Source organism: Buteo buteo, chromosome 10 (genome assembly GCF_964188355.1).
Source record: "Buteo buteo chromosome 10, bButBut1.hap1.1, whole genome shotgun sequence".
Taxonomy (NCBI): Eukaryota; Metazoa; Chordata; class Aves; order Accipitriformes; family Accipitridae; genus Buteo; species Buteo buteo.
The window spans coordinates 9,234,885-9,247,315 of NC_134180.1; the positions used below are offsets into that span (position 1 = coordinate 9,234,885).

Here is a 12,431-nt window from a genome sequence, read left to right on the forward strand (position 1 = left end):
CCTCTGCACTTTTTTATTTATTAATTTGCTTTCCTGCATTGCCCTTCTCTGCAGCCCAGGTAATCCGCTCTGCCTCCGAAAGTCCTCTGATCACCAGCCCTCAGCTACCCTTGACCCTGGCAGCATCTTCAAAGGGAGCATGGGCCTGCTGCGGAGCGTGCAATGTTTGCTCACTTATCGGGCGAGCAGCTACCGCCTCCCTGCCTTGGGGGGTTTCGTCAGCCTCCCGCAGCAGTGCTCCAGGGGAGACCGGTCAGCCACCGCTGCTTGTACAAGGTCAGTCCCCTCGGCGCAGATGTTTCCCCCGTCCCACATTGAGCTCCCTGTCCTCAGTCGGTGACTGCTGTTTGAGTCTTATCAGGGCAACTTGTTAATTAAGCACTCACTAAGGCCTTAGGTTTATTTTTCCAGCCCTTGCTAATCGTGGGTAAAAGGTGCTGCATCTCTAGTTCCTCCAGCCCCGTGAGTCCCCCCTGAGCCCAGGCCCCGGCAGCGGTCGGCACGCCGTGGTGGGTCCGAGCAGAGGTAGCTGTGCGGAGCGGTAAGCAATGATGGAGGTGATGCACCATCAGGACATCCAGCCCATGCCTGGTCTCACTCGGGTGCGTTTCAGTTCCTTATGCGGGACCTCACAGCCCAGAGCTCTTTCCTAGATGGGTCTGAAAATGGTGTATCTGAATTTGGGAATGTTTTAGCTGTTGGGCACGGAGACAGGAGAGGTGCTGAAGGTGTCCCTGCTCATTGCAGGGGCGGTTGGACTAGATAACCTTTAAAGGTCCCTTCCAACCCAAACTATTCTACAATTCTATGATTCTCTGCTTGTCCCTCCTCTCTCCCAGCTGTGTTACTGCTAGAGGCTGGGGCGTTTCGGGTGCATCAGGCCTCCTCCTAGGATCTAACCGGTCACAACAAATGGACCATTCCTCCCTGTGTGACATCTCTTTAAAAAAAAAAATCATTAATTTCTATTTAAGATTTTTTTTTTTTTTTTTTAGTGCTGGTAAAAGGCAAATGGGTACCTGGGCTTAGCAGACCAGGTCTGCAGTCTGTTGGGGCTGAGATCCCCAGGGGTGGCCAGCTCTCCAGCTGCAGGGTCTTCAGTGAGGGGCCACCCTTCGAAGAAATGGCCCCAGGGAGCTGGGGAAGAGTGCCAGCACTGCTGGAGCAAAGCCAACAGCCACCTGCCCCAGGGCCTGAGCCACAGGGAAGTTTCATATCCTGCCTTTTTAACCCTTGAATTCCACTCCCTCTATTTTTTCTCTCTGTGGTGTGACATTTCTGCATTTTAAGGCATTCCCAAATTCATGAGGCTGCACTTTCAGGGGGTCTCAGCAGCCAGGCGGGGGTGCAAGGTCCCTGTGCTGAGAGCAAACTGCCCAGGGCAGCTGGGGGGGGACATGAAGATGGGGAGAGGGGGGACACCAGGACAGGGATGAGGGGACACGTGGACAGGGATGGGTCACAGCAGCCCCAGCAAGGCACAGTGGAGAGGGAAGCCATGACCCCTTGCTGCTTGGCTTCTGGCTGGGGTTGGAAAAAGAGATGCCAGGGTGGTGGTATCAGACTGGGCACACATAAGAGCAGGCACGTCTCATGCCAACTGTGAGAGATGCGACTGTCCTGGTCCCCAGACCTCTCCCGGGGAGACCAGGGACTTGGCTGTGTGCTGTCCCTGCCAGGTTTGCATTGCTGCCTTGGAGGCAGAAGGCTGCAAAGTCCAGCCCTGAGCAACCCTCCTAGCTCACCAGGCGCTTTCCAACCCTGGCAATGCTCGCAGGATATAAACCGCGCCGGAGGGAAGTGCCGGGGCAGGCGAATAAAGGTGTTCCCACGAATTAATAGGAGGAAAAAAGAAAAACATGTGCCAGTTGGGACTCGCCCCCGGAGAGGCGCATTGTCTCTGGCAGGCTCGCTGCGCATTTAGAGCGGGGCCCTTTGAAGGCTGATTTAAATCCACTCCTGGGAGGTGTCACCTGTTGGCATCGCGCCTTCCCCAGCTCCCCGATGTGGTTTTTGTCTCGTTGAACGCTGGCGACAATAAGGGTCACTGGAGCACGCAGCTGGGCGAAGGCACAGGCTGAGTCGTGTTTCCCCCCCCAAAAAAAAAACAACCACCAAACCCGGCAGCCTGCAAGGGGAGGAGGAGGGGAAGGCAAGGCTGTAAACAAGCCGCCCTGAACCCTGCGAGACCGGCGAGGGGACGCTTCTATCCCCCGCCGGCCTCCCGGGAGAGGGCGCTGGCCCCGCGGCTGCAGCGCCCGGCTCTTCTCCGCTGGCTCGTAAACATGTTGTGCAGGGCGAGGGCAAGGCAAGGGGGGACTGCCACCAAACCTCCCCCCCCCCGGGGCTGGGAGAGATATCCTCCCACCCCAGCCGTGAAACCCTTGCCCACGCTGGGGGGGTGTCTCGCAGGTGGGGGTTTGCTGCCCGGCGTGTATTTATCGGATGGAGAGGAGGCGTCGACCCTGCAAGCTGCCTTTGCTCCTCTCTTCCCGTCGGGGTTGTTCAGAGCTCAGCGGGTGAAAAGAGGGGGTGCCCAGCCCCGAGGCTTGGATGGCATGAGGGTCACCCCGCGCCGCAGGGACTTCCACCTGTAAACACCCTGGGCTTGTTTGCAGGCAGCTCTGGTGGCCAAAGTTTCTGGGAAATTTGCAAGTAGCAAGCACGTTTCCAAGAATTTGGAGCTTATCGATACTGTCAGTGTCTCGATTAAACAAATCCTCTCTGCAAACCCAGGGAAAAGGGCTGGGCACGGCTTTACATTGCCTGTGGCTTGACAGCTTCTCTTTATGGGAGCTATTTTGGGTCTTTCCTGGAGCGACTGGGTCTCGGCACCAGCTCCTGCCTCCTTTTGCTTCAGCCGAGCTGTTAGATTCAAGCGACCACAGCTGGACTTGGTCTGAATATGAGATCCTGAGCTAATTTCTACCGGTAAAACGCAGCATTTGTTTGAATGTGTTGAAACCTTTGCTCTATACGTGGGGTGCAGGAACTGGGGCAGTGGGGGAAGGCAGTTTCTGTTGTAATGCTTTTTGGCTTTGCCTTGCCCAAGCAATGGGAGAAGGTGAAAAGCACCTGCATTTCACCTTTTCCTGGACAGCCTCGGGGGATTAACACACACTTGTGGCTGCTGCAAGGTGGTGGTAAAGGAGGAGCTGGGTTGTCCCCGGAGGAGGGGTGGGGACCCGGCTCTTGAGATGGGCCATAAATCAAGGCAAGGCCTTAGCCAGCACTTCCACCTCCTGGCTGAGGATCCAGCTCTCCCTGGCCACTTTCCCCCCAGGTGTGTCTTCAGTAGGGCGGCTGTGACCGCCAGGAGGGTGCCTCTTTTCGTGGGATATAGCAATTTTGGTGCCACCCCCCCAAGGCTGGTGTGGGGCAGCCCAGGATCTTGTCGCCCCTGGACAGGCGTGTGGGTGCTGTGTGCTTGGCCTGGTACCTGTGCCCGTGTGTGCAGGCATGCGTGCAGGGGCTGCGGCTCCTTCTGCTAGTGCTGGTGTTGCTCTCCGGCCTCTTGGGTGTGGGCTGGGAGGTGCGGAGGGCTGAGCAGGAGCAGGGATGGGACAGCGAGCTGCCGGGGTGGAAAAATACTGGGCAGTGCCTGCAGTTTGCTGAGTGCCCCTGAAGTGGGTGCCCCCACACCCACGACGGGGCTGGGGGAGCTCTCCTCCCTCGTGTGACAGTGCCCCATCCTGTGCCCTGGAGCGAGGGTTTTGGCCGCAAATCCAGGTGCTGGAGCCCGTTACCCGCTCCGAGGGGCAAAGCAGGGCATAGAGCAGGTACTGCCTGTCCCCCCACCCCCAAACGTGTGCACCAAGGCAGAGCCAGGGCTTGGGGGGGCTCCAGTCCCTCCGTCTCCTCCCGCTGCCCTGTTTACCCAGGGCGGCCGATTTCCATCCCTGGGAGTTATGCAAAGGCAGCCGCTAACGTAACCGCCGCGGAAAACCCTGGATCTGCTCCTGCCTCCGCTTTCCCAGAACTAGGCGAGATGAGGGGTTATTTTTTTTTCGGGCCGGGAAGGTTGCAAAATGAACCACCACCCCCCCCCTTTCCCTTTGCTTTCCGCCCCCCCTCCTTCCGTGTGGGGCGAAGCGGGGGGTTTCCCTCCCGTTCCCGGCGAGGGGGGGGGGGGCGGCAGCCGGGCCGCCGGGCCATCGCTGCCGCCGCCGGAGGAGGAGGAAGAGGAGGCTGAGGGAGGTGGGGCGGCGGCCTCTCGTCCCCCGGCCCCCCTCCGGCCCCGTCCTGCCCCCGGCCCGCCCGCCGCTGCCCAATCAGTGCGGCGGGGCCGGCGCTGCGCCGCCATAAAGCAGCGGCGGGCGCGGCCCCGGGAGCCGAGCGTGGGAGCCCCGCGCCCGCCGCCGCCACCGCAGCCCAGCCCAGGTAACGGCCCCGCGGGGGACGGGGGGTGCCCGCGGCCGGCTGCCACCCGCGCCTTCCCCGGGGCGGGGGGGGGGGGAGACACAGCTCCGCCTTGTGCCGGGAGTCCCCGGTGGCTCCAGACCTTCCAGGGGAAAATTCCTGCTTCGCTTTTTTGTTGTTGTTGTTTTGGGGGGGGGGGGGGTGGGGAGCGGAGAGGCAGGTCGGGTTTTCTCGCGAAAACAGATGCTCTTGGCAGGTTTTTTGGTTTTTTTTCGGTGCGAGGCTCCTTAGCTGCTTGCTAGGGTAAGGGTGTTTCCCTCCCTGCCGGGAGATGCACGCGTGGGGGACGGCTGGAGTGGGGCCCGTGGGGAGCCCCCCCCGGCCAGCCCAGAGGAACCCCCCCATAGCAGGGTGCACTGGGGAGGTGGCGTGGGCAGCCCGAGCCTTCCTGCAGAGGGTTAGGGTGTTGAAGTGACTAAGTCGCTTCCAATTTTTAAATAAAGTGCGTTTCCGAGCTCCTGCAAACGCACCTGGTCCCCACGGGTGCCCGTGGTGACCCGTGGGCTGGCTGTCCCCAGGAGCCCGGCTCCAGGCGGTGCTGGGCTTGCAGGGATGCTGCAGCTCTCGCCTTCTGGGACCAGAGCCCCTTGCTGTCTGGGACCAGAGCCCCTTGAGCCTCCCTGTCACTGCCCAGAGGCAGCTGCCCGGGCTGCTCAGCGGTCGCTTGCGGTGCCCCTTGCTTTTGCGCTACCTCCCGCCCTAGACAAGGCTCGTATAACTTCAGACCAGCGGATCTGAGAAGGCAGCTGGGGCTGGCAAGCCCTCCTCGCTGAACCGAGTGTGTTAAAAAAGCCCCAGCTAAACTTTCCTGGGTATTAGCCTTGCTCTGGAACGGCGGTGAGTGTGGAGGTGAAAAGTTCACACGGGGCTGAGGAGCACTTTTGAAGGCTGTTGCTTGGTGCATAAGACTTAGTTTATTGGCAGGACGTGGGCAGGAGTTTAGGTATTGATGGGATGCTTTGAAGGCATCGCTTCTGGAGCAGGGCTTTCCTAGCTGCCTGCGTCTGCCTGAGCTGCTGTGTTTTCTGCCTGCAGAACAGCACGGGACCGCTGGAGACGGCAGCCAGCCCCGTGGCCGACTTGTCTCATGCTCCTCCCTGGCTGGGGGGGTGAAAAATCTGGGAGCAGAGGGAAGGACTCACGGTTGGGGTTGTTTTTTGTATCCTCCCTGCAGGAACCCCCTCGTCCGGTCTGCAGCCATGGCCACCTCAGCGAGCTCCCACCTGAGCAAAGCTATCAAGCACATGTACATGAAGCTGCCGCAGGGGGAGAAGGTCCAGGCCATGTACATCTGGATCGATGGGACGGGGGAGCACCTCCGCTGCAAAACCCGCACGCTGGACCACGAGCCCAAGAGCCTCGAAGGTGAGAGGGCGGGTGCAGGATTTGCGACCCCTCGCCAGGTGGAGAAAGCAGCCGGACTTGGCTGCTCTGGAGAAAGGATGCCGTTTGTCTCTTTGTATGGCAGAAGGATGGTGTTTGGGGAAGATGTTGCTCCTCACCCCCTTCCAGTTACCTCCTTCCCCAGATACCCCAGGGGAATGCTCCCAGCTCTCCAGATGTGGCACTTCAGTGAGATGCCCGGGGTCGGGAGCCCATCCCTGGCGCTGCCCCCGCTGCGGAGGGGGCTGTTGGCAGGGGCTGGGGGCTGTTGGCAGGGGCTCGGCAGCCCATTGACTCTCGAGTACTCGTTTTGGCCGGAAGTAGTTTGGCAGAAGAAAGTGGAGGGGAAAGAATGGAGCTATCCGGTGTAATTAAGAGCTTGTGTCCCTCAGAACAAACAGTCCCAGCTTACACAATAATAGCATTAGGATTTTCCCCAGGTTGCCATGGTGCTGGCTGGAGACAGTTATGAAATGAAAATACTGTGTGTGACTGAGCAGAATTATCTCTCTCTTTTTTTTTTTTCTTTTTTTTCTTTTTTTTTTTCCCCTCTCCTTTCCCCTTTTCCCTCTAAGGGAGTGGTTGGCACAGCTCCTTTGAAATCTTTGTGCTTCCCATCCTCCCACTTTCCCCCCAGGATATGGAGAAGATAACATTCCCCAGGTGGAGTTCACTGCTGCTCCCGCTGTGCTTTGACCTGGAGGGCAGTGCACAGCCAGGAGGGGTGGGCGAGGGGGCCAAGCTGGCCATACTCCTCCTCCATATGAGACTTCACCTATGTGTGATTTGTTTTCCCACTTTCTCCAGGCCATCCAAGATGGATAAGGGTATTTCATGGCTCCCCTCATTCCTACAGCTTGAAGATGTCATGTGCTTTGCTCTCTCTCAGCTTGCCCAGCTGAGACTGGGTGCTCTGCCTGTCCCAGTGGTTGTTGTGACATGGGAAACATCTTCATTGCTGCTCGGTTTGCTTGGGTTTGGCCAGCAGCCCAGCTCCTTGTGTTTCCCAGGGTGGCTGGGGAGTTGCACTCCCCTGTTTTTTGCTCATTTTGTTTTTGGGGGTTTTAGTCTTTTTTTTTTTTTTTGCTTCCCCCATTTGGAACAAAATCAGATGAGCTGGGATTAAACCTATTGTAGGCCTGTTGTTTATAAGCACCTTCACCTCTGTAATACCAGAGAGTGGCAGGGAGCCCATCCTCCTGGTGACTGGGGACCCTGGGTCACTGTGGCTTATTCCTCTCTCTCCTCCAGATCTCCCCGAGTGGAATTTCGATGGCTCCAGCACCTTCCAGGCTGAAGGCTCCAACAGCGACATGTACCTGCGACCTGCTGCCATGTTTCGGGACCCTTTTCGTAAGGATCCCAATAAACTAGTTCTCTGTGAGGTCTTCAAATACAACCGCCAGTCTGCAGGTGAATGGACCTTCTTCTTTCTCCTGGTGGAGGTGGTGTTTCTGGGAAGGGGATACCTATCCAAATGTTGTTCATGCCCTTAGCTTCATGCACGACACAAAAATAATCCCTGCCCTGAAAGTACAAGGCAAACAAAGTGGTGGTGGAGGAAGGGCTGGTGCTGGGATTCTTCACCCACGCTGCTGGGACTCAAACTGTAAATGAAGTGGAAATGGGGAATGGAGGTGGAGATACTAATAAGCCTCGCGTTGCTTTTCCGTTCTAGAGACAAATCTCCGACACACCTGCAGACGGATTATGGATATGGTGTCCAACCAGCACCCCTGGTTTGGGATGGAGCAAGAGTACACTCTTCTGGGGACAGATGGACATCCTTTTGGCTGGCCTTCCAATGGCTTCCCTGGACCCCAAGGTAATCTTTCGGGAGTCTGCGCTGGACCAATTTAGGAGCATTTGAACTGTAATCCGTGTGACGCAGCTTAAGTGCTTCAGGCGAGCTGAAAGATTCGAGCTGTTTCTAGAGCTGAAGGTGGACAATAGCAAGCAGGATACTGGCAAAAATGAACCCATGAGATTAAGATTGTTACAGAAAGGCTGAGATGGTGATTGGCCACATCCAAATTTGCTGCATGGTTTGTTAGGCTGCAGGTGACTAACAAACTCAAACTCAGTGAAGACAGAGCACAAGTCCAGACTCTCAGAGGGACTCGCTCTCCATCAGTGCTCTGCTCTGCTAGTGCTTCCATTAAAAACAGATTTGGGGGCTTTTCTGCACATTCCAAGCCTTTGGAGAGTTCTTCCCTGTATGTGCTCTGTCTTCACTGAGTTTGAACCTTTTTCCTTCTGGAAACTCATGTTCCCCTTGCTGTTCACCTGTGCCATTGCAGGTCCGTATTACTGCGGTGTAGGAGCAGACAAAGCCTATGGCAGAGACATTGTGGAGGCTCACTACCGAGCGTGCCTTTATGCTGGTGTGAAAATTGGAGGAACCAATGCAGAAGTGATGCCAGCCCAGGTAAATTGTTTTAGCTGCCTCGTGGAATAAGATAGTACAGAAAAATCCCAGGCAGTGTGAGCTTTTGCTGCCTGCTCTGAGTCATGTAGTTTTTTTAATCGACGACCGGAGCATAAAGGGGTGGGAGGTGCCTCACAGCGACTGTCTCTGCACCACTGAGCCAGTGACTCCTCCTCCTTGTAGTGGGAGTTCCAGGTGGGACCATGCGAAGGGATTGAGATGGGGGATCACCTCTGGATTGCACGCTTCATCCTCCATCGGGTGTGTGAAGACTTCGGCGTCATTGTGTCCTTCGATCCCAAACCCATCCCTGGGAACTGGAACGGTGCTGGCTGTCACACCAACTTCAGTACCAAGAACATGAGGGAAGAGGGAGGTCTCAAGTAAGTTTGTTTTGAGATGGGGCAGTAGCATTCGTTTGCTAGGCAGCAGGCTGGACTTGGTAGCCATGAGCTTTTTGCAGACCTTTTGCCCGCACGGGAGACATCACTCTGGTGCTTGGCATTATGTTTGAGCTTTTCTTCTGGATTTTTTAAATTTATTTATTTTGTATAACGATATGCTCCCATCTTGGTGCTGGGTGGGAAATTCAGCCAGCAGTACAGCTCCATCGGTGCTGACAGAAGCACATGTGGCCAGGATGCAGCTATTCCTAACAAGCTGTCCAGCTCTTGATCTGCCAGTGCTGGAAACAAACAAATAAATTCAGCATTGGCCTTTTTTTTTTTGTATAACTATAATGAAAGAGAAAGAGCATTTGCTTCTGTCTAGGCCAGGCTGTGGAAGCAAATGCTACGTTTTCTTAAACACAAAGATCCTGGAAATGTGAAACCTGAGTTCCCATATGGGACTGATGTGCTGAGTGCCGGCAGGGACCTTACAGCACTGGGTTGCAGTGGAGCTCTGTGAAGGGATTCCTCCTGGCAGCTGTGTTTTCTTGCCTTAATCTTGGCGATGCCCTGAGATAATGAGCCAACCCGTGACCGTGTGAGCTTCTGGAACAGAAACTTCTGTGTTGAGACATCTCCCTTCTGAGAGCAGCTTCCCCAGGGGCAGTGTGCCTGTGGGACTTGGCCATGGGTTGAACTGGTGTTGTCTCACACACAGCACTCCCGAGGAACCCTGTGGGATTTGGCCACGGGGATCCTTTTGTGAGAACCAGCTTCGGTCAGCAGTAGGAGTGGAGAGAAGCCCTGCGTTGAGATGATCAGAAAAGTGGGTTGTAGGGCGTAAGGCTTCATCATGAAGCGGCTTGGGGACAGCGACGAATCTGTTGTTGCTTTGACGCAACAGTCAAGAGTGGCTCAGCTCGTACCATCTGTCAGACACTCACTGTGTCTTCCCCTCTTCCTTGCTCCCTTCGCAGGCACATTGAAGAGGCCATCGAGAAGCTGAGCAAGCGTCACCAATACCACATCCGTGCCTATGACCCCAAAGGGGGGCTGGACAATGCCAGGCGCCTGACGGGTTTCCACGAGACATCCAACATCCATGAGTTCTCCGCTGGCGTGGCCAACCGCGGCGCCAGCATCCGCATCCCCAGGAATGTGGGCCATGAGAAGAAGGGCTACTTCGAGGACCGCCGGCCCTCCGCCAACTGTGATCCTTATGCTGTGACAGAGGCCCTCGTCCGTACGTGTCTCCTCAACGAAACTGGAGACGAGCCTTTTGAGTACAAGAACTAAGCAGACTGCACCCACAGACACCGCCTTCCCCCCCCCACTTCCCGCACCCCTAAACTTTCCTTCTAGATGTAATCCTGAGGGTACAAGATAACACGTTTTGTGTCTCAGTAACTCTTGTTGTCTTGAGGTGGGGGGGAGGGCAAATTTAGTTTTATCGATGTCTTTTTGTCATTGACTCTTCAGAAGACAAGAGGAGGAGAGGGTATTAGAGAACTTTTAACCACTGTTTTATTTTTTGTCTAATTCTTGTGTACATCTGATGGGATCCAGTGGCTTCCAGGAACAGACTGCACACACAAAAAGCCAGTAGATGAGTGGAAAGCTTAAAACTATACCTGACTTCCCCAAGAGACAAATTTGGGTTGTTAGCCAGCTCTCTGGAGACTGATGGTTCTCTAAGGTTGGTGCCCTTCTGTGGAGAAGGGAAGACGGGAGCTGTGATGGAGCCCCGCGTGCTCCTGCCTGTATGGTGTGATGGGGAGATCTTCACCCTCTGGCCACTCTGAGGTTTCTGGGAATCTTCTGGCATTGAGCTCAGCATAGGAGCATTGAGGAGAACTCCTGGTTCTGTCACTGGAAGTCAACTGGTCTCTGGCTCATAACACAGAGTGAAGTAGTATTTTTCTATTTAAATCTAAAAACAACAAAAAAATTATATATGAAAGTGGTTTTTGTTTTTGTTTTTTTTAAAAAAGAGAAGACGTTCCAATGACTCACCCAGCTAGAGCAGGCAGAGCTCCTGAGGATGTTGCTGGAGGGCCTCCAGGTGGGACTGAGGGTGAGCTTGGAGGGTTTGGTGGAGGAGACTTGGGTGAGATTTGTTTGAGCGTGGAGTGGAGTTTGCAGGAGGCAGTTCCCAGACCTGGGAAGCCTGCAGAAGCATTTATTGCTGTAACTCGAGCAGCCGCGACGCGCTTACAAGCATGTAGATCAACAGGAGGAAGGTGTCCTGAACTAGGAGTTGACCGGTCAACTTAACTGTTCTGGACAGAGCTGTGGGTGTTTTACCTTTCCAGCAGGGCTAGCATGTCACTAAAGCAGGGCTTTTGATAAAAGAAAAAAAGTTTTACCTTTTTTTTTTTTTTTTCATAATGTTCTTAGTTTCTAAAACTGAATGGTTTTACAGAGACCGTTGACGTCACTGTTGTGTCCTGGCTCTTGGGCTGCCTGCCATCCAGCTGTGACGGGGGCTAGGAGAAGGGGGAGGCCACCCCTTCCCTCCCAGCCAGCCCTGGCACCTCCCAGCTTATGCTGGGGGGTTCAAACGTTCCAGGATTTTACACTTGGGTATCTTAGATGGTGCCAGTTATATTCTGTTGCATTTGGACTTCTTCCGAATAGATTTTTTTTTTATAATAAAAAAAGAAAAAAAGAACAAAACCTTAATTCCAACTTCTGCCTCCTTTCTGTGATTCATCCTGGCAGCTTCTTTTGTATGCACATTGCCTTCACCATTTGAAGTGGGTAGGCTTTGGCTTTTCATTTGTGGGGTGTTTTTTTGGGGGGGCAGGTGTCTTGCAATCCATGTGTGCTCTCAGAAAAATGGGGTTTTCTAGGTGGCTCTTGATTCTCCAGGGAGTGATGGTCCAGCTGTGACTGGAGTGGGAAAGGGACTGGGCTTGTGAGTGTCTATAGGGGAGGGTTATGGGGTAAGTACAGGTGTTTGTGTGTCTCCCCAGCCTCCTCCACACAAGTTCTACACGATGTAGAAATCCCACAGAAAGTAAAATTCCAGGAAACTTCATGAAAAAAGGGGCTTTGTGGAAGAGGACCCTTTCCCAGTCTCCCTATGGAGAAAATGCTGCTCATCCACCTTTGGTATAAAAACAGGCATTTAGAAAAGTAAGCAAGGTAATAGAAATGTGTCATGTTGCTCTCATAGTCCTTTATTTAGCTTGTGATGCTATTTCCCAGCTCCCTGAGAGGTACTTTGTTCAGGGATGGATGCTTTAACCATTCCCATCTTTAAATCTGGATTAATCACACACAAGCATACTGTTGGGCTGATGAGGCTGTTCCTGCCATCACTTTTTTGTGGACCAAGCAGTCTTTTGCATCTCCCTTCTGGGGAACATTCAAGTCAGCACCTTCATCTCCACAGTCCCAAAATTACCCTCTCTGTGCCTGTGCGGCGTGGAGTGTCACTGGAGCAGAAGCAAAGGGGACGCCATGTCCTTTCCTCCAATCGTGATGTGACCACGAGGACTTTGACCGCTGTCTGGGCTGGAGCAGGTGTACTGCAGCCAGAAGAAAGCCATGCTGCTCTGGAGTAACTCGTGAGCCCAGAAACGTTGGGGTTTTCTGCTGATACGGGTGTGGGGGTGGGGGACAGCTACTGTTCTTTCTGCCTTCCAAGAAAATGTTACCGAGGAAAAAATGGATTACACCTAAATTAAGGAAACTTCTGTAAGGGCATTTGCACAGAAGGAAGGACATGACATAGTAATGCTCTTTTTGAGATTCCTGTACCTTGGAATGCTGTGCATCCTTGAAGCTGGAGCCCTGTTCCTCCAGAG

General features: G+C 54.5%; 1 protein-coding gene across 3 annotated transcripts; it reads left to right on the forward strand.

Moving 5' to 3' along the window:
• Positions 1–256: 256 nt before the first annotated feature.
• GLUL (glutamate-ammonia ligase) lies at positions 257–11,307 on the forward strand. Of its 3 annotated transcripts, none has more exons than XM_075038523.1 (7): positions 257–276; positions 5,594–5,784; positions 7,054–7,215; positions 7,481–7,627; positions 8,103–8,230; positions 8,414–8,613; positions 9,597–11,307. In XM_075038523.1, the coding sequence occupies exons 2-7, from the start codon at positions 5,619–5,621 to the stop codon at positions 9,913–9,915; spliced, it is 1,122 nt and encodes a 373-aa protein (XP_074894624.1). In that variant the 5' UTR covers positions 257–276; positions 5,594–5,618; the 3' UTR covers positions 9,916–11,307. The 3 variants fall into 3 exon arrangements, with proteins under 3 accessions (XP_074894624.1, XP_074894626.1, XP_074894625.1); XM_075038525.1 differs by lacking the exon at positions 257–276 and adding an exon at positions 2,720–2,931; XM_075038524.1 differs by lacking the exon at positions 257–276 and adding an exon at positions 4,227–4,380.
• Positions 11,308–12,431: the final 1,124 nt, after the last annotated feature.

What these genes read in the sequence shown, in the direction of transcription:
- GLUL (XM_075038523.1), top strand. Translation starts at nt 5,619, where the DNA reads ATGGCCACCTCAGCGAGCTCCCACCTGAGCAAAGCTATCAAGCACATG. An exon ending in CGAGCCCAAGAGCCTCGAAG is followed by an intron (nt 5,785 to 7,053) that starts GTGAGAGGGCGG and finishes TCTCTCCTCCAG; the next exon opens with ATCTCCCCGAGTGGAATTTC. An exon ending in ATACAACCGCCAGTCTGCAG is followed by an intron (nt 7,216 to 7,480) that starts GTGAATGGACCT and finishes TTTCCGTTCTAG; the next exon opens with AGACAAATCTCCGACACACC.